The following is a 22,477-nucleotide window of genomic DNA, read 5'->3' as shown; positions in this document are numbered from 1 at the left end:
ACAATAGTACTTACATTCAGTTTTTAAGAGCAAATATTCTGCTACACTCATTGTCTACAATCTTAACAGTTTTCATATCATCTGCATAAGATTTAGAACAAATGCGGAAAAAAGTGCCACGTGCATTATTTCTTTTCGCTATCTCTTGTCCCTGTGACCTCCGTAAGTTGTTCATTATTTGTCAGTTTATTAACGTACTTCTCTACCTAGGCAAATTTCTTTGGTAATCAGTCGGACATTCATTCAAAATTATGGAGCTGGTACTGCGAGGCTTTTCATTTGAACGCACGTGTGATTAGTCACTCAGTCGTTCGTCCAGCTCAAAAACTGATTTACTCCATCTGAGTCAGAGTAAAAGGAGTGAAGCGTAACAGTAAGCGATATAAAATAACCGATTAATATATACGATAAAAAAACAAGAAATACGTGGTGAGATGAATAATGTTGATTAGTAACAGCGGCGAAAAAAGAATGTGGTACAGCCTTATTACAGAAGTAATATCCCGCTTAAGAGTGCTCACATAATTAAAGTTTACAATCGAGTGTGAATAACAAAGACGGCAGTTGCCATAAAATGTTTCTACTAAATTTCTTGATTTTAGTGATGCGTGTTTAAAACAAAGAGAAAACCAATCTAGTTTCTATAAAAAAATTCTTAGGTGGCAATACAGACTGCCACCACAGTGAAAGCGATATTGTAATAATTGTGGAAAAAGCGAGAGCAAACTTTAACTTGTAAAACTGAGATGCTTGTCAAATAAACGCTGACTTACTTGAATATTTTGCACATTCTGAATTATAGAATGTAGATCATTTTCCTAAAATTTATTATTTGAATTATTATGAAAAATGACTGAGCAGTGTTGGAATACAGACACGGGCGTGGTAGAGGATCTAGACAGAGAGTCTTGCCTTCTCTAACCTTTCCTGTTTACCTGCAAGTGACATCTACTCTCGAAGTACATAAATTATGACTAGGGTATTTTCTACATTTGGTGCGCGGCAGCTTGTAAATATTTAAATCCTGTCATTATATAGAAAATACTCATATTTCTGGTCTGTCGATGGTTGTGTTATTAATGCCGCAAGTAATGACCGATTTCGGAAAGTGTCGCCCATATTCAGATCTATTAAAAACATAAAAATAAATGGGAGTTGGGTTCCAATCCTGTGTTTACAATATTATAAAGCTAAAATAAATTCTGTTCATCCACAATACCAAAATTATATATCATACCGTTCTTATAGTTACGAAGTAACCTGTCATGAAGGAAGCATTACCAGCTTCGCCTACACATAATAAAGCCAAAACCGTATACTGTCGCTTTATATTAGAATTTAAAAGAAATATGATTGATGTAAAAGACTTGTACGTTACTGGGTATTCACTACATTTAGTAAGGCATTTAAAAAAATACAATCTTGAAATTATTTACTCATAAGACATTCTGGAGCATATGAAGTATAATCACCAAAGATAAAACATAGCAAGTATTCCACTGTTTAAAATTACAAGGAATCAAAATTTATTCGCTGATTAAAATGTAATTAGATAATTACAGAGTATAGATAATTATATGAATATTATCAGCAAATGACTTCGCCACATGCTAAGAAACGAACTATACTGAAATATATCTCTGATTGTGGACATGTGTGATTACTATAATCCCTGTGATAGATAAATGAAAATTCTCTGTATTAGGCAGTTTACGTCAACACTCTCACAATTAAATGTGAACTATAGGACGAGAGTGAATGTGGAAGGTTCTAGGCCCTTTACCAAGCTGGCTGGTTGCTGTCAAGACTGCTTAGCCGAGATCTTTACATGATCTTATGTGTATAATAACAGCAACAGGAGTGATCAGAATCAAAAGAAGAACTCTCTAAATGCTAACTGGATATGTCTGTTGCAATCGCCAAGTCACAACGATACTGGACGTGAATGGAAAATTCGCTAGCCTTTGTGATGCACACAGTACGGAAATCGCAGGTAACTGAGAAAAGTAACTAATTGCCGTTAATGATTATTCTCTGCTTGCTTGTGATCACGGCATGTGCTGTTTGTAGTAAGTTTCATTTATTAGCAACCCATAAATATTCATGTTATACATTGGGACCTCTTACATGTGCTAACCAGTTGGAAACATACCACACGTGCAAACAGGTTATACTACAACAGTGCGCAGCAGCAGAATCAGGTATTGTATCACCTAGCAAAGTGTAAAAAAAAAAAAAAAATAGAATAAAGAAACTGAACCTTTTGACTTCGTAATCAAACCAGTCCTTTATTAGTAAGAATGCCACAGGCCTATAGGCCATCAGCCGTGGAAAGTTACACGTTTCCACAGGGAAAAATGACTGAATGCTAGTTTTATCAACAATGTAGGAAAAGACAGACTGCTACTTACCGTAAAGAAGACAAGCCAAGTTGCAAAGATGCATTCCGGCCCGAAATGCTGAAGTTGGCGGTCATGTGTGCCTGACGTGTCGTTGCGTGTGTGTGTGAGTGTGTGTGTTTGTGTGTGTGTGTGTGTGTGTGAGTGTAAATGGTGTGTGTGTCCTTCACAGATGAAGGCTGTGGCCGAAAGTTTTGTGTAAGTGTCTTAACTGTGCCTGTCTGTAACTTGACGCGTCTTCCTTATAGTAAGTAGCAATCTGTCTTTTCCTACATTATTGATATTCCTATCTGGAGTTTCTATTGTTTGGAGAAAGTTAATTTTCCGTGACTTAACAAAGTATTGGCAATACAAAGTACGCTGGTGTTTTACGAATTCCAAAATCTTTGAGGCACATTTCAGCTCACATTTACTACGTAACATGGGAGTCCAGTGGCTTTCGCATTATCTCGTCTGTTTGCGGGGAAGGGCGCTGTTTGGCGGCGACGTGACTCAGATCGCCTCGCGGCACTCATTGTTCTGCTCGTTTTTCTCTGCCGCCGCCACTGTAAGTGCGTGCCACGTCACGGCTGGAAATTTACGCAACCGGTTTTATCACACAGTTATTTATTTATGCTGTAAAAGTGTTTTATTTCGGCGTTGCCGCGCCGGGTTAGCGACAGCTGGCAAAGAAATACGCCTGCGTGAATTTCTCTGCCGGTATGGCGTGCCTCGGCCGGGAAAGTCGTTCCGAGCCGCTGCTGGCGTTTTGGAGGGAGTTTCCGCCACACTCCGTACTCTTCTGTGTGGACAAAGAGTTTGCGTGTCTTTCAGAGCCCTGTGACACCATTTACATTCGTGTGGGGAGTATCCAAACGTGCTTTGCCTGCACGCTGCTCAATAGGACTGAGGCGACTACTCATACGTAAATGCAGATGAAAAACAGAAACACCTACTGAAAAGAGAGTTTATTACGTTTCCAGCAACAGTCGTGTTCCTCTATGAAGAGGAATTACCACTTAACATAAAGGTGGGCGAAACACTTCTTTTCATCCGATTAATATTTTAGATAAGCTATTATTTACTGCAATGAATCGCGGCAGTATTATAAACACACGACTCTCTCACTCATAAAATGTTCACTCGACATTCAAAACAACGTATTTAGGTTCACAGTGTCAAGTAATTAAGTCTGCAACGCACAGTTTTGTGGGCACTTTGACTTCTAGACAAGTGGTCGTTGGCCAGGAACTTGAACAATACGCTATGGTGGCTTGTCCTTACATTCAGAGGTGGTTTCTCCTTCCTCCTCGTTAAAAACTTATTTTTTTCGTAAAAATATGTGTAAGAGTCATCACTTTTATTAATGCGCACAGTATTTACATCATTATTACCACTACCACAGCATGGGCACATCCTACTTCTGGCACGTCGTCTACCTTTTACTTGGAATAGGAACTATTGCTGCTTTCAGTTGCATACGTTTCCTATATAATTATTATTGTGCAGACACTCGACAAGCAAAGCCTGACGACGATGGTCTTGCAGCAACCGTTTCTGTAAGGATAAACCCCGAGCTAGGTTCCTGTATTATACTACGTTTGAAGCTAAAAGAATAAAGGCACATTTTCATATTCAGGAAACAAGTTTACTGCAATACTACGTAACTGATGTGCCGTGGTCCCACCGACCATTATTGGAAAGAGCATACAACGATGACGAAACTAACAGAGGTAGAAACAACACAAGCTATTCTGTTCACTGCACGAATTCCACACTCAAAATGAAAGGTTCAAATGGTTCAAATGGCTCTGAGCACTATGGGACTCAACTGCTGTGGTCATAAGTCCCCTAGAACTTAGAACTACTTAAACCTAACTAACCTAAGGACATCACACACATCCATGCCCGAGGCAGGATTCGAACCTGCGACCGTAGTGGTCGTGCGGTTCCAGACTGTAGCGCCTTTAACCGCTCGGCCACTCCGGCCGGCAAAATGAAAGGTAGGTAGACGATGGAAGTCTTAGATTGAATGCTTCAAAAAAGGAAATCAATAAGATAATGGTGCCGGTTCACGAGACTGGTGCTTGTCAGTTAATGGAGTAAAGTGGCAGCCAGCAGTAAGATACTATTGAGTGAAAAAGAATGGGGAAACGGCCGGTGACAGGGGGATGCTATTGGGAGGATAGCCCAATAATATTTTATATTGTCACACAGATAAAATTAATATGGTAGGTAAGACCGCACTTTAGGTTGTATTTGTAATGTATGTACTTCTCTATCACATTTCTATTCACCGTAATGTAGTATCTGATAAAGGCTGTGCCGAATTAGGCGATAAATATAAATATGCTATGCGATATACAAAGAAAATATTCATTAAATTTTTTAATACACTCATCAAAAAAAGATTTTCATCAGCCCGGTTCCCAGAACTCCGAAGATAGACGTTAACTGTGGATATTGTCTGTGACTGTCCAGAGACGTCACTAAACCCGCCCAAAGATGTGAACGACCATGTATGAGCAGCGCCTATTAGTCGGAGGGGGTCCGACAGCCGATCAGTTCCAGTGTTTCCACGAGGAAAGAGGTACACAGCCAGTACTGTCTGTAGTTCAACCATACCTAGACGGTCAACACCGCGGTTCGATCGCGTCCGCATTGTTACTTTGTGCCAGGAAGGGCTCTCGACAAGGGAAGTGTCCAGGCGTCTCGGAGTAAACCAAAGCGATGTTGTCCAGACATGGAGGATATACAGAGAGACAGGAACTGCCAATGACATGCCCCGCTCAGGCCGCCCAAGGGGTACTATTACAGAGGGTGACCGCTACCTAGGATTATGGTCGGAGGAACCCAGACAGAAACGCCACTATGTTGAATAATGCCTTTCGTGCAGCCACAGGACGTCGTGTTACGACTCAAACTCTGCGCAATAGGCTGCACGATGAGCAGCTTCACTCCCGACGTCCATGACGAGGTCCATCATTGCAAACCACGACACCATGCAGCGCGGTACAGATGGGTTCAACAACATACCGAATGGACCGCTCAGGATTGGCATCACGTTCTTTTTACCGATGAGTGTTGCATATGCCTTCAACCAGACAATCGCTGGAGACGTGTTTGGAGGCAAGCCGGTCAGGATGAACGCCTTAGACACACTGTCCAAGGAGTGGAGCAAGGTGGAGGTTCCCTGCTGTTTTGGGGTGCCATTATGTGGGGGCGACGTACGCCGCTGGTGGTCATGGAAGGCGCCGTAATGGCTGTACGATACGTGAATGCCATCCTCCGACCAATAGTGCAACCATAGCGGGAGCATATTGGTGAGGCATTCGTCTTCATGGATGACAATTCGCACCCCTATCGTGCACATCTTGTGAATGACTTCCTTCAGGATAACGACATCGCTCGACTAGGGAGGCCAGCGTTTTCTCCAGACATGAACCCTATCGAACATGCCTGCGATAGATTGAAAAGGGCTTCTTATGGACGACGTGGCCCACCAAACGCTCTCGGAAATCTACACCAAATCGCCACTGAGGAGTGGGACAATCAGGACCAACAGTGCCTTGATGAACTTGTGGATAGTATGCCACGACGAATACAGGCATTCATCAGTGCAAGAGGACGTGCCACTGGTTATTAGCGGTACCGGTGTGTACAGGAATCTCGACCACCACTTCTGAAGTTCTCGTTGGATGGTGGTACAACATGCCGTGTGTGGTTTTCACGAGCAATAAAAATGGTGGAAATAATGTTTATGATGATCCCTATTCCAATTTTCTGTACAGGTTCCGGAGCTCTCGGAACTGAGGTGATGTAAAACTTTTTTTTATGTGTGTATTATCCATACTGGTGAATTATGTGAAGTTAAACGCTTTTGAAATTTGGTCATGTGCGCTGCTGCAAAAGTAGCCGCAGTTAAAAGAAGTCTCAAAATTACTGGCACATGCGCTAAAGTGGTGAACTTAAAGTATAATCATTACTGATTGCTGTTGTAAAACAATTAATTCAGCAAAAACGACCAGGGCAGAAATTTGGAGCAGTCAATTTCTGACTCCACAATTTTAATTCATCTGGACTCATCGGTCAGTCCCACAGCGATTTCGCGAATGACGCAGGGTAACGCAAGCTTACGACCACTCCGACAACAGTGGCAAATCGGCGTTAACAATCCGTATTTCGTAGCGATGTTTGTCTGGTTGGAAATGAGAGTATGCGCTTATTCAAGAGGTACAGATACAATGAGGGCTGGCCAAAGCCCTCAGAGGACTCCATCGCTGCTTCACTTCACCATCCCACTTCGCATGTCTGCCTGGATCAGAATAACAAAGTGACATCGAAGGATAGACGTAGCCGGTTCGCCGTAACGCTCCGATAGCATCAGCTGTAAGTTCCGTATTACGTTCGTAAGTTTTGCGTCAACTTTGATACTGAGTTCCCTCTGCAGCATCTTATGACCTTCTTAGGCATATACTCTGAATGGCTGTTGCTATGCTAACTGTCCTGTAAATAAATAGTTGTGAATTTCTTATTCCGGGCAAGGTGTAGACTGGCTCATTATTGCAACTAGCTCATTGTCGACGGGGGTTAAGCCCTAACCTTCATTATTGCGAAATGAAGTATCACATCTCTTATATGACTGCCACTCGGGTGTAACACAATTCTCTCTGTTGTTATTTTAACACCACCTCTGACAATACATGGTTTTTGCGTAAATACAAAATACATTTAATGTTATCGCAGTCCAAATAATCTGTTTTTACAAAACACATGATGTCTCTCAAGTTTTTGATACCACACGTAACTATTAGGCTGGTGCATAAGTTCGTAGCGTTTTTTCCGTAAGTTTAATAAACAACATATAGACATAATCAGACTTTATTCGTAAACCTTATATTCTCCTTCACTATCTAAAACAGTCTGCTACCGCTGCGATTCCGCAAATGTAGAAATGACCTGGGTTTGAGGGGAAGAAGTCATCGAGCCATGATCGGAGCGCATTTTCGTCCATAAAGGATGTTCCTTGAAGGTTGTTCGATAGAGAGCGGAAAAGAAAATCTGAGGACGCAAGATCAGGTAAATAGGGTGGATTCGGAATGACTTCCCAACTCAACTCTGCGTAGTGTTTATCGATAGAGTGGAGGAATTCGTGCGATCGTGGCATAGCGTCACTTCACGTTGGCTTACTACGTTGATCTTGGATTGCGTCTATAAGTGTTCTCAGTTGTTGACAATAAATGTCAGTAGTGAGGGTTAAACCTCGGGGAAGCAATTCGTAGTTCACCACACCATTGCTATTCTACCAGATGCATAACATTAGTTTTTGTGGATAGGTGAAGGTCTTTGTACGGCGAGCTGCTGCTTTGTTTGGGCTCAACAATTCCTTTCGTTTCCTTATGCTAGCATAAAGACACCATTTCTTGTCACCTGTAACGATACAGCGTAGGAATGGCCGGTGTTGTTCATGAGTAGTGTTGTCATCCATCCCGATACATCATGACCATCACCCGTATGGACGTCTTAGTCCCGACATCCAGACAAGATCGAATTTTGTCCCGATTTTGTTACGACCTTTGCTCAAGTACTGAAGTAACGCCATCTGTTAGCGCAACATGTAAATGCAGGCTCAGTTTAATTTGTGTAAAGAAGTTTATGTTGACAAGGGCGTGGATTGCTGCGTATTTTGTATCAACGATGCAAGCACCTTCTAGATCTAGCGTCATCATCAGAGAAAATATCAGGTTTCTCCATTAGTACGTGGCTGGAACTATTTAAGCAGCGCCAGGTGGCAGAGTCGGTTAGTTCCCATTTGAAAAGCGATTTGACAAGACGATTTTTTCTAAACAGAATACCAACAATCAGTGCAAGGTAGTAACGTCTGACGTAGGGCGTGAAGTTTATAATGACGTGTACTTCGATAACTAAAGTATTATTGTCGACTGTTTACCGTCTAGTAAACTTATCATAGATTACGAAAATGCCCATGAATGGCAATATGGAAAGTGTGGCCTTTTGTCAAGAAAGGACGTTCGTACCCTGAAGAGTTGTGTGACATTTGTAGCTGTTTCATTTCAGTAACTCACAGAGGTACGGCAGATGTGAGGCATTACATTTCCACGAAGAACCATACAAACAGATTCTCGGTAGCACCGACAGCAAAGCCTATTTCTACATTCACGATTAAATATGATATCAAGGAAGAATAGCTCGTTGCTGCTGCATAATTAACAGAATATAAAGTTGTCAAGCATTCTCAGTCCTTCAGTTCTCTTGACTGTAACATAATACTGAATGCTACTTTGTATATAGACTCCAAAATCGACACAAAGCATTCAACAGCCAGAACCAAAGCTACCCGTTAGATAAATTAAGGTGCTTTTTGTGGAGACAGTATCAATTCCATCTTCGGAGGGCTTCATCGATGCGGCCAGTGGAATGTGTTTCACCAAATTAAAGTAGAACAAGGGTAAAATATAGAAGAAATCGGATACCCTGCCCATATTCTCCACAATACTACAGAAAGCCTTGCGGGGATCTTAAATGTCGACATTGAAATAATCGTCATGAAAATATTTAATTATTTTTCAATATACACGGTAAGGACAGTAGCTGAAAGAGTTCCTCTATAGTTGATGTCAATCATCAGACCCTTATCTCACTAAAAAAACAAGGCGGCTGCCGTTAATGCCCCGCAGTTGAGAGAGTTCTTTAGCTTTGTATTCCATCAAAAATTATTTACGCAACAGACAGCTGGCTGGCTCAAATGACTGAGCACTATGGGACTTAACATCTGAGGTCATCAGTCCTCTAGAACTTAGAACTACTTAAACCTAACAAACCTAAGAACATCACACACATCCACGACCGAGGCTGGATTCGAACCTGCGACCGTAGCAGTCGCACGGTTCCGGACTGAAGCGCCTAGAACCGCTCAGCCACCGCGGCCGGCTGCAGACAGCCCACCTAAAATAATTTAAGATTTCTTTGTATTTCGATCAACGAAATATACTTCATATTTCTGCAATCAAACTTGGCTCTGTTCGAAACAAATATTAAAAGCATAGAGAAGAATAAAGTCTCGATAAGTTAAGTACGAAATACAGCTGCACTCACTATGACAAAGTGACAATATGTAAAATAGCAACACTGAACAGCAAACAAGAAATGATAATCGACAAATAAACTCAGAGCAACCGGAATACCAACAATGAAAAACAAAAACCCTACGAACCTATGCACCAACTCAATATTTTCAAGTTACGAACATCATCGACGACTAATGGCTCTGAGCACTATGGGACTCAACTGCTGAGGTCATTAGTCCCCTAGAACTTAGAACTAGTTAAACCTAACTAACCTAAGGACATCACAAACATCCATGCCCGAGGCAGGATTCGAACCTGCGACCGTAGCGGTCTTGCGGTTCCAGACTGCAGCGCCTTTAACCGCACGGCCACTGCGGCCGGCCCGACGACTAATGCCAACATCTAATTAGTGTATTTGCTCCACTAGACACTATGCTCAAAACATTAAAACAGAAAATAGAAACAGAATCCTTTATTCACCTTCACAGCAATTTTTGTCTGGCTGGAACATATACTTAAAACGCTTGTAAAAACACGGGAAAATGTGAGAGGAATTTTCTTTTGAGCTGTGTGGAAGTATTAATACCGCAGGTCTTCTCAGTTATATACACAAAATGTATGCCTAAGGATCTTCTAGAGGTGGATAGAACGTGTTTCACTAAATAATAGTAAGCATCTAATTATAGTGTGTCTTGTTGTTTGGATTTAGACTGAAACAGAATCCACACAGTTTTTCAGCCTTTGTGACGCTGATAAAGTTTAATTAATGGAAACCAATTCAAATGGCGTAATTACTTGCTACTGTTGTTTCACATGTTCAGATTCCAAGAACGATATTCTTTTGACCATGTTTACTAGAAAATAGCATGTTTTAAGCACTACTTGCTAGTTGCAAGCTCTGCTCGTTCTGAAGTGATAGCAGATGTGATTTTTGTTTCATGTGTCTTGCGAGAATGAAGAATCCACAACTATGACGCACTTGAGACTTTGGGAAGCTAACTGCATAATAAGGTATTATTTTAAAATAATCTGGTGAAAATTATGTCGTTTCTTAAATTCTTCAAGACTGTAGTGCCCACCCAGAAGCAGTAAATCGAGATAGGAAATCCCTCCTTCTATGCACAATTAATGAATAATTTTAGTTGCACGTTGTTCTGTTTAGAGAGTTAGTTGTTTCACGCTTTATATCCTTAGAAATGCTACCGAACTCCCTTGAGAAACGCGTGCCGTGTTCTTAACAAGTTTACAACGGGCCAGTTGCACTTGTGACGGTGGAACGAAATCAAGAACTTAGTACATCTTAGATGTTTGTTACGAAATAATTCCCCCAGATACACAACAGCGAAGTTCCTCATCTCTAGGGGTGAACTGCCGTTCCATTCAACGTAGTGCAGTACTTCAGCAAACTAATTTAAAACACCCAACAATTAAACACACAGCCACTTAAATATAGCATGCAGTATGTCAGATACTGCTAATACACACAATGTGCATCTTTCTGATACAGCTGAAATTAATGTGACAATATTTGTGATTCATTACCGTGTATAACATCTGCTTGGTCTGTAATTTGTTAATCTGAACATGAAAAGCTTGGTATAATCTCGAACGCAAAAATATTTTAACGCTGAGTATTACTATTGGTTAAATAGTGATCGTACCTCTCACCCGCACGGTAGCAGTTACAAAACCAGAATCACGCATTTCCTCGAAGAAAGAAGGCCCGATAACGGTAGATGTGGTAAATCCAACCCATACCGTGATTTTCTCATCGTGCAATGGAGTTTCCACGACAGTTCTAGGATTTTCGGTAGCCCAAATTCATCAGTTGTGGGCGTTGACAGACCCTCGGAGCGTGAAATGAGCTTCGTCGGTCCACAACACGTTACTCAACCAATCATCTTCCGCCATCTTTTGAAACGTCCACACCGCAAATGCCCTCCGCTTCACTAAATCGCCAGGTAACAGTTCATGATGCCGATGGATTTTGTACGGACAGCGTCGGAGGGCACGCCTCAGTGCCAACCAAACAGTAGAGTATGGAATGCCGGTGCGACTGCACGAGCGCTGACTTCCCCGTGCATAGACGAACCCGCTACAGTCTCCATTTCTTCCTGAACTGCCTCAGGAGCATTACGCCTTGTGCTCTGTTGGTCACTACGGCGTCTATCGTCCAAACAACCCGTGGCTTCCAACTTCGAAATCATTCTCGCCCCAGCTGCATTTTTCTACGGACCTTTACCCATTCGAATCCCCTTCCTATGGCGATAGGATCGTAACGCTGAACTAGCACATTCCCCATTCTGATAATACAGCTTCACTAAAAGCACCTTTTCTGGTAACGTCAACATGCTGTGACTGTTGGCACATCTGATTCTCTCCCTCATTACAGCTCCTTTTATATACGATTGTCATGCACAGTCACTGACGTTTTGCTGTCCAGTGCCATCTGTCGGACATTTTGTGAACTTTTTTTTTTGATCTAATAAAACCCCATGTCATTCCAAGCACGTGTGTCACTTTTTACCTCTCTCTCTACATTATTCCGTGGTTTATTAAGTTTTCAAATTTATATTGACTTTTTGATCACCCGGTACGTAAGCACTTAACTGCCTGACCGGCCTCTGTGAGCGAGCGGTTCTAGGCGTTTCAGTCCGCAACGCGCTGCTGCTACGGTCGCAGGTTCGAATCCTGCCTCGGGCATGGGCGTGTGTGTGTGTGATGTCCTTAGGTTATTTAGGTGTAAGTAGTTCTAAGTCTAAGGAACCAATGACCTCAGATGATATGTCCCATAGTACTTAGGACCGTATAACATCTTGAGAGTTACACTAATCACAATATTTGAACCAGGATACACAAAATATCAGTTACTATATTAACTGATACTAGAAATTCAACTGTGAGATATTCCAACACTTGCCATCTCTGAATTACTATATGTCGAGCTGAAGTGAAGACCACAATTTAAAAATTCGTGTACGTCTATTTCTTTAATTTAATCACTTAGTTTAGACACATACGGGAATAGAACAGTTAAATTAATCTCGTGCTGTCTTGCTGTTGTTATACTCTGGAATAAGTCTGTGGAGGATGTCAAGTCGTCTTACCTCTTGCAGTGACGTAGTTGGCGGAGTCTGAGAAGATTCTGTTTCTCGTACAGCTGTTTTTGCCTGCTGTATTAAGATAGTGGCGTTCGGCTTTCGGTGCTTTATCTATTCAAAGGAACGTTTACTATCTTCGGCGACACATTGACCCCTTAAATATTTTGCTGGAATGTTCAAAATACTGACACGAGAAGTTGTTTCAAATTGTGGTAGGATTTAAGATCGAAATATAACGCAAGAGACGGTTTCCTGATACACAACACAGGCAATTTATAAATTTGTTCCTCGTTTCGATATTTATTGTAACACTAAAAGACACATCAGTCATAGAATACGTACCGATGTACTAATTGTTTCTCCCGTTTATAAGAAATTCCATGCTTTTTATGGATAACACTGTTCTATAGTTCGACGCTCGCGCTCGTAATATTAGACCAGTTTCTTTCGTTCTATCGCATAAACGGTAAGTTCTTCCACATAACGCTTTAGAGTATCAGCACTCTTGGCATGGCAAAATAAATGTTAAAGCACACTGGCCATCTTCTGTCCACTCACCACTTGCGCTTTTAGCAACTATTTCCACAAAAATTTTACAACATGAGTCCTATCATAGTATACGACTCAGTTGTGTAACTGTTGGGCAAAAAAGTGCAACTGTTTGACGGCTGAAGCGACGATAGCGCTCCAAGCGACAAGGATATAGTACGATAACAGTAGAATAACGAGATATAAACTGAGATGATCTCTTATAAATGTCAACATATAATAATAATATCTCAGTGCAATGTATCACACACGGTTTACAGGATCAGAGTCGTAACCATATAATCGAAAATACTTTAAGACGAGAAATGAACTGTAACATGAAGTATTTAAGTTCAAAAAGTATTGATTACAGGTGTATATCTGCGTGCTTGGAACGTACTTTCACATGGTTTTCACTAATTATAATTCATTTCAAGAATTCGTTTTCCGATTGAGACTCATTTTCATACATTGAAAACGAGGCATGATTTTCACATTCTCTGAATTATCTGCTACCTCACCTTATAAACGCCCTTTTTTTCCTTGTACTTGCTTCTTAGCCTTGCGTGTAACTATCACGTTTATTTAGTGTGCTTCCCAGGTAGCAAAACGTGATCCCGTGATGAAGTTACTAACTCTCTGGGGAGACGACTAAATGTGTCAGTTTGAGGTAAGAGAACATGATCCAGAAACGATCTAATCTAAAGTTATAAGCGAAAATCCTTCTGATGTTTCTGATAGTTAAATATGTATGTACCGGTACTGTTGTTGCTAATATTGTAGCGTAGACAACATCAAGAGGTGACAGTGTGGACCAGAACAGCTAGTAAATATACCTTAAGAGCTATGAACACTTAATTATCTTCGTTACTGTGAAATACGTTTCTACTGGTGGCGCTGTAACCGTGTATTAGACACGCAGTGTGAACCCGTGCGCTCTACAAACGTTAAGAACTTTCTGCTGGAGGGCTAGGTTACTAGATAGACGCACATGCCCCTATATGATGGGTGAATGGCCGTGAGTTCTGTCAGGTGATTTCGGGACGGTTTAATCCCGAGAATATTTTCAGCCACACACACTTTTTACGGTACTGATACACTCCCGATGTAGCTTGGCTCCCTAGTGTAAAAACTCGCTTTAAACTGAAAAGATGACGTGTTTCATGTTACCAATTTAGGAGTTGCTGGATTCTTTCCTCCATTATCTGTAACAATACGTAAAATATCAAAAATTCAGGTCCACAGAATTGCGTACGTCACGCTTCAAGAGCTTACCTGTATTTTTCCTCAATGCATAATTACAGGTTTGTAGTACTTCCACGACGCGGTTCCCGTTTTTAAAGACTAGGCATACTGTCGTTCTGGATACGGGGAGCGTCTTGTAAACGATTTTTTTTCAATATATGTGTTTCAGCCTCAGGCCACATAAATGGTATTGTAAGCTACCGTTCGTCTGATAAACTGAACACATACTAATTGGCCCTGTGATCTGACATGAACGAATTAGACACCCTCAGAAATAATCAAGTACGAATTCAGTAACTATTAAATGAAACAAGATCACAATTAAGTCGGTATATTACGATAAAATGAGTCATTTGACAAGCAATATAATACTCAAGTGCAGACTTGGCATACCTGATAATAGGATCTGCGGTAAGATTCTAGTAATCGCGTATGAAATAAAACAACTGTAGACGCGACGTTCTGCCGCGATTGTCGCGATGTTGGTATAGAATGCAGATAAAACTAGAGAAGGGAATGCGTTGCATCTGTGATCGGAGTTGGAAGCAATCTGGTCATCTGAATCCGAAAACAAGGCATCAAAGTGAAGCTTGAGGTTAGAGAAATTCTATAAAAATGACTTCAGTGTCCCTACGCATCACCTCGCAGTCTCTGGTCGATCTCACCATATCGAACTGTAGGTGGATCTGAAGTGGCTGCAGACGCGGTCATGGCGAAAAGACAACGATTCTCGCCAGCGGCTAAGTTCAAGTCAGCCCGAAATTTTTATAAACCCCTCAGACCAGTATTTTATCCTACCTCAGCAACTGTAATTGTATATCTCGATGTAACCAGCAACCAGTTTGGTACGCTTCCTGCGATTTATTGATGTCTCAAGGACTGGAGGGGTTGGGCCCAAATGAAGATTAAGTATCATTCGTAAAATATATAAGACAATTCATTTAAATCTACGTAACAGGACTGAAATGCTATCTTAAGAGAATATTGAAAAAAAATTTAGTAGCGATAACAATATTTCGATTACTACATAACAAGAGCCTTTAGGCTTCGTTAGAGTTTTGAAATAACAAACAATTGCTAGGAAGTGCTAATGGCAAACCAGCACCCAAATTGAATGTAATTTGACAAGAATTATTAAGCAGTTTTTAAATTTTACAGGAATTATAATTAATTTTACTAACTGGAAATCAGAAAGGGGAAAGCTCAAGTGCTCCAAGAGTTGTACCAAAGTTAATACAAAATTTTACGAGCAAGAGCAGTTACATAACAGCGGTATCATAAAAACAGCAACATCAGTATTAGTGTAAACCGCCCTAGCCGCCCATGCTGGAGTATACTATCACATCCGGCGCCTACTGGCCAACCGACCCACCGAACTGACCTTTTTGCTAAGCACAGGAGCAGAACATGTCTATAACACATAAAATACTCTTAGAAATAGACATAACAATTAAATACCAACCGCAATATCAGGTGTGAGTTCACCTGACCACAGATCGATGAAACAAAATCTTCAGTTGAGTGTACTTAGAACGCAGTGAATAATTAGTTTTAAGATGTTAGCTGCCTCTCCTTACCCCCCCCCCCCCTCCCCCACCCCTGGAATAGTAAACGACTCGTGAGGAGCTCCAGAAAGAGTTTAAGTTAGACTAATGACAAAATTTAACAGGAGACAAGAGAGCGCACAAAAGTAGCAGAAAGTGGCAAAAACTTTAAGTAGTCTCGCTTACATTGCTTTTAAAATTAAACAAGAACACCCCAGGACGAATGCGTTACTATTCTACGGGCTAATTTGCACTTCAATCTTCCAGCGAAAAGCAAGTTACACAACACAGCGGCCCAAGCAAGTACTCCCGCTCGGTTTCATAGTATAACATGCATAAATACAACAGTGAAATCTACATTCACTGCAAATAAAATAATCAGCAACGTTAATACGATCGGGACCCGCAGGTTAACTGCAAGATAGGTACGGGCATTACGATCTATCATAGAAGACCTCAGAGTAGATACAAGTACCGCTAATCTGGGAACTCTTGCAATACAGGGAAGCTTAGCAGAACCACTCTGTAGAACACGGTCAGATGACAACTACCGACAGTACAACTAGCGACGTTATGGTTCTGGCGGGAACCGTTACTGCGGAGCCATGAACTAACCGCCGAATAACCTGCTTCGATGCAGCACAGAAACGGAACCGCAGTTCGAATAATTCCACACCTAGTATGCCCATACCGGCTTCTTCGTCGGCGTTGAAGACAACTGATCTGCATAGCGGCGGCAAGAAGATCAGCGGACGTAATTCCAACAGGCCACACCTCCAACAGCCGATCATACTGGAGACAGACCAGGCCCTAAGCACTGCTCTTCTCCATTGCAGCCAGACGTCCCAACCACCGTCGCACTCTCCACGCCCTTTATCGGACCGTGGAACCTTGGCTGCCAAAAGACCACGGGCTAACAACGCATCGCTTCAGTTAGCAACCGCCACTCAACTCCCTCCGCCTCGCCTCGCGCCATAATATCAAATTCCACTTTTCCAGTACACGCGTGCCCTCTAGCGTCTAGCTGACCCGTCCCGCGTACCAGAATCTTTGCCTCAAAGACGTGCTACGATTCTGGTCAGGTGAGTACTGGTTTAGTAAACCAAAATCAAATAGTAATGCAGGAGAGGAGTAGATCCAATAATGACTAAAAAGATAGGTAGGTGAGTAAAGCTGCTATGAACAACATTCTGAACGCATTACAGAAACCATACTAACCAAGATAGGTCGTGGTATGGCGCACAGCTGCATGAAAGAAATTTAATTTCCTTAACAGATTTAGGCACTTAGCGCCGTTATTCAGTAGGTTATAAGCATCACATTGTTTGTGAGTGTCAACAACAAGATACATGCAGCATATTGCTGTGGTAATGTGTTTATGCTTCGTTTCTATATACTACTGACCATAGAAATATGCTGCATGTACTGAAGAGCCAAAGAAACTGGTACACCTGCCTAATATCGTGTAGGGCACACGCGAGCACACAGGAGTGCCGCAACACGACGTTTCACGGACTCCACTGATATCTCAAGTAGTGCTGGAGGCAATTGACACTATGAATCCTGCAGGGCTGTCCATAAATCCCTAAGGCTGCGTTCACACTACCGGCCGGGCCGGGCCGGGCTGACGCGTACTGTCTCGGCTCGTGCCTAGCCAGCTCAGGCCGACGTGTGGGGCATTCACACTGCGCGCCGCGCCGAGCCGGGTCGGCGGAATGGGGGAAAATCCACTTCTCCGATTTTCATGTTCTAAAAATTCTTAGAGGTATATAAGACTGCGCCACATCGTTTTATGAACTCATTTTTTCCTTAAAAGCGTTACTTACGTCGTGAAAAAAGAAAAAGTCTACTTTTCGTTTCGCGTGATTTCTTAGTTTCGTAACGCTTCCCAGCCGATTTTGAAGAAATTATGCGGCTAAAAAATCTGATTTTTGTACACGTGCTAGTGTAACATCTTAGCTTCGTATTGAATCATTTATCTTTTCGTATTTCTTAACAGTCATTGTTAAATGATGCTATTTGTCAACGTTGTGCACTTGATTTACAGATCTTGTAGTGAAAAAGTTATGTAGCGGGTAGCTTACTGTTAGATCCGTTTTAGACCATACATTGTTGCGTATGAAATGTAACTAAAAGTACCAAAAAGTTTTTGAAATGATAATGACACTGATATCTGTCTCTGGTCACAAGTAATGCGAGCTATTCAGTGGCGTCAGTGCCGTGTCCGCAAGCCACGGAGTTCGCGCGGTTACAGCTTGGTTTAGTATAGTCATATAATGCAGGACAGAAAAAAACTAATTACTAGTGATCAGCGCAGACCTAGTGTCGGTCCCTCGTATTATTTTAATGGTCTCATTGTCTGGATAAATCCAAATGTGTAAGAATTTTTCCCTCGGCGACTGGACAATCATCTGCTATACTACACGTTACATCACAAAAGACAAACAATTATTTGTCATCAACATCCTACAATTAGTATAATGTACATTTCGTATTTCGAACTAAAAGATAAGAGTATATTAATCTGAGATCTTGCTCCTGATGCATTGTAATAAAAGCTTGTAACATTCTACACGATTTCTTTCTAGTTGCATATAATAAACTGCAGATGTTAAAAAATATAAATACATTTACAGATGTTTCTATGTCTAAGTTTGACTAAGGCGCAAAAAGTTCATTTTTTTGCACATCACATAAGTGTAGTACTGCAAGCTGTAAATAATTACAATCTTTAGATCGACCCTATCTCCGCTTAGAAAGATCTGTGGATAGCTCTTACAAGTAGTCCATTTTAGGAAATGAATGCAATGAAACCAAGGTTGAGTGGGACAGCGTTTCAATCAACGCTTTACTGGATCATTTGACGACGAAATGATTAAGTTATCGTTTTCTGTAAGGTGCTGCCATTTCGATTTTTCTATTGTAACTGAAAGAAAATGCGCGGATTCAGCATAGCCTCAAGCACAGCAGGACAGGTAAATAAATTATTGTCGATTGATGTGTTGGATTCTCGTCTAGTTCAAAGCAGTGTAAAGGATGAGATGTGTGTGTCACTGTTTGCTTCTGTGTATTTTTTCCCCTTGGTGATCTTGTCCCCAGCGGCAAAGGGATCTTAATTCATTAGCAGCTGAAGGTCGAAGGTAACACAGGTGCAGCCAGAAGTTCTTCACCACTATCCAATTAGAATCGTCTTATGTAACAATGATTTCATTGTTATCTTAGTTATGTTTTCACATTATGGTGACTCGTCGAATTTTGAGCACATTGTAATAGTGTGGACATTGACTATCCCTAAGAATATCGACTGGCATTTAGTAAAGGTTTTTAATTACAATAATAAAGAACGTTCCTGAAAAACTTTTATTTATATTGCAGATTGAGTAATAACATGTATCACTACCAAAGAACATTTCAGGCAACAATTACAAAACGAAATACAGTTTCACATTAATATAATACAAAAATCAAAGTTGTCTGTAATGAAGAAGTAAGTTGAATTAGCGCAGTCATTGTTTTGAAGAACCTGGCACTGCACTCCCTGCCTCCAATTCATTATAAACAAGCTCTTGTATTTTAAGTTTCACAAACATTTGCCGCTGAACTGGAAGGGAGTTTATTGCACTCCTGAGACTCATCAGGAAGTGGTACGTATCATCGTTTTGGGTCATGTCTTGATGTGCCTTCATCACAGCTAATTTGTCCTTTTCGAGCTTTAAAAATTCTTCTTCAATATTTGGCCCACTACTTCTCTTTTTTTTCCTTTGTGATACTGTGCTTGCCAGTGGCGACGTTTCATCAACTGCCGCTAATGATGATATATCAGACTGATCTCGTTCATCTTGTGGACTAGAGTGGTCGTTAGACGAAAATTCTGGAGATAGTTGAGATTGACTTTCTGGTTCCGTTTCTGATGACAGCGAACTCTGCATTGCTCTTGGAATTAAAATATCCCTTAGGAAATGCATGTGTTGGAACCAAGGCCAAGTGGTATTGCGTTTCTGTGGGCTTTTTCCTGGGTCACCTGATCTAACGTTACCAAGTTTCTTAAGTTCTGCTCTGTAATTGTCTCTCAGATGTTTCCATTTAGATTTCGCCGTTTTAACTGAAAGAACAATAAAATGGTGTAAGAAAACTGGTTCCATAGTTCCCTACTACCACAGAAGTATGAAAATAGACTAACTACGTAAATGTGTATTATATTCTCTAATAAAACTGTCAAAAAGCTTTCCACGTTGCCCCGTTTGAGTAGCAAGTTTATCAAGTTGCTTCTCAGGTATATTTCAACTGGGATAGCCTATCATGCACTATCATGATAATTGTGAATAGAAATGTCAATTGTATCATTGGTTGTGAAAAAAAGATTGAAAGGCCATATGGTAAGCACGTACTCTTATTAGTTTAGCAATGCTGAATGTATCCCGATTTAAAGAAATATTTCAATGCGTCTGACATAGGATTTCTCAAACTGCGTATGATATTTAGATGGGAAACGCATACATACCCAGTGTCCTAAACATTCTGGCAGCATGTTCTAAAATTACAAAATATGTTATTAAATTGTACTCCAAGCAGTTGCTGGTCACACATTTTTAGGCAGAAATATTGGCGTCTCTAGTAAACAGAGTGATGGAGGTGTGTTCAAACAACGTGCTTAGTGTAAGAGGTCTACCGATGGAGAATTTCAAGAAATGTCACATGAATCTCCATGTATTTTTGGAAGTTGAGGCTTATCCATTTTTAGAGAATTTGATGATACCTTTTCTTTGCATATAATTGAGGAACAGGAAGAAACTGTACCAAAATGCATTCCAGAACAAGACAGGTTGTTCAGTGCACATCCAATAATATGAAAGATGCATGGAAACCATTGAAGAAGGAAACTAAAATATCCATTGACATTGCTGATCAATATCTAAGTGCATTTGCCCTTTTAATATCGTCATCGATAGAGGAGGATGCATAATTGAAACTGAACAGTTTTCTAACAATGCTGGTATGCAAGCTGCTGGTACCACAATCAACAGACATTCTACATTACGTTCGAAGGCAGTCAGAAACTCGTTCGTTGAACATTTATTTACAAATACAAATAAAAACATTACTATAATCCACAACAAAATAACTCCTAATATATACTAATTTATTACATTATATCTGCATATTGGTTCATTATAAATAAAAAAATTAAGAATAAAGAAAGATAATTTGTATTCATGCCTACCATCTGAACAGCACTCCTGTGCCACTTCATTCCATAAACTGGAAATTACGTCACGATTGTGGTATTCGCCCAGTCTCTGGTCCCAAATAGCTGGGCGCAGCTTAACTTCATTTATAAGTTGCTCCACATCCATGATGACAAGAGCAGTATGAAGCATGTAACAAAGAACAATGATGTTGACCTGCTACTGCCTGACTGCAACTGGAACGAATGGCTTGCAGGGAGTTCCCACCACCTCCAACCCCTCTCCCCACCACGCACGCACGCCATACACACGTGAACCCATTAAAAAACCTAAATGTATCGTCTGCATGTGCGCGCGATTGCGCACATGTACAGGTAGAAGTGTCAATGACATAGGTCTGATAAAATTTGGTGTAAAACTAATCACAAAAACAAAGTGGAGATTTGTGATACGTTTACTGCAGAAACTGAAGCGCAATTCTGTAGTCTCGTTGTCTACTTTGACAGAAAAAATAATGGAGAGTTAATGAAATTACTGTACATCGACACAGATGTGCGTTTCATAGTTCTTCATTGTTTTTTTTTCTTCCTTGGCGGGCTGCGCTGCACTGTCAAGGTAATCCCCACTCTTTGGCTCAATGGATGTCAGCTGCCGGAGGCCAAATAAATAAATTAAAAAAAATCCCCACCCTTCGACAGCTGACAAGCAAGTCACTAGAAAACGCAGCTGCAGTCAACAGTTGCTCGCCTTTGGCTAGTGTGTGCTGTCGTGTAGAACAATGTCTTCACTCTTTTATTGGTATTGTTTTGACTCTGCAGTTACTCGTCGAGTTTTGAAGTACAGTAGAACTAGGAGGTTATGGATTCATCCCATAAATAGCGACAGACATTTAGGAGAGTTTTTTTCTTTACATGAAGAACTTAAAAACTATCCTGAAAAATTTTATTCATATTACAGAATGAATCATAATACATTTCAGTATGTGCTGCAGAACATTCAAGACAAAATTTCGAAACAGAACACAAATTTTCGCAGAAGTATAACAGCAGAAGAAAAATTGTGTATAACGATAAGGTAAGATTCGTTAGTACACACTTTTTGGTTTGCAGTAGAACTTTGTGCAGCATTCACTACCTCCAATTAATTGTAGTCATGCTTTTGTATTTTAAATTTCACAAACGCTTACCTCTGAGGGGAAGAGAGTTTATGGGACTCCTGAGAATCATCAGTAAGTAATTAGCTTCGTCATTTTGGGTAATGTCTTGCTGTGCCTTCAACGAAGAATCGCAGATACACTCCTTCAGAATTTTCCAACTTTTTCTTCGTTTTTCTTCATGATGCAGCGCTTGGCAGTGGTGATGGTTCATCATGTGGAGCCACTGATGACCTCACAGAATTCTTTTCATT

The 22,477-nt window shown here is 40.9% G+C and overlaps 1 protein-coding gene across 1 annotated transcript; it reads right to left on the bottom strand.

Annotated features, from left to right (window-relative positions):
* Positions 1-19,390: 19,390 nt before the first annotated feature.
* Positions 19,391-21,906, bottom strand: LOC126088325 (uncharacterized). Its single transcript, XM_049906458.1, has 2 exons — positions 21,106-21,906; positions 19,391-19,986 (listed from the first exon to the last, which is right to left on the bottom strand). Exons 1-2 carry the CDS (start codon positions 21,260-21,262, stop codon positions 19,391-19,393), a joined length of 753 nt encoding a protein of 250 aa, XP_049762415.1. The 5' UTR covers positions 21,263-21,906.
* Positions 21,907-22,477: the final 571 nt, after the last annotated feature.

The sequence above is a fragment of the Schistocerca cancellata genome, chromosome 6, assembly GCF_023864275.1.
Source record: "Schistocerca cancellata isolate TAMUIC-IGC-003103 chromosome 6, iqSchCanc2.1, whole genome shotgun sequence".
NCBI classification, from domain to species: Eukaryota; Metazoa; Arthropoda; class Insecta; order Orthoptera; family Acrididae; genus Schistocerca; species Schistocerca cancellata.
This window is presented reverse-complemented; position numbering and strand designations above follow the sequence as displayed.

Coding starts and splice junctions, on each gene's coding strand:
- LOC126088325 (XM_049906458.1), bottom strand. CDS start 21,262: ATGCTTCATACTGCTCTTGTCATCATGGATGTGGAGCAACTTATAAAT. Junction 19,987..21,105: donor ACAGGAGTGCTGTTCAGATG/GTAGGCATGAAT, acceptor TTGTTCTTTCAG/TTAAAACGGCGAAATCTAAA.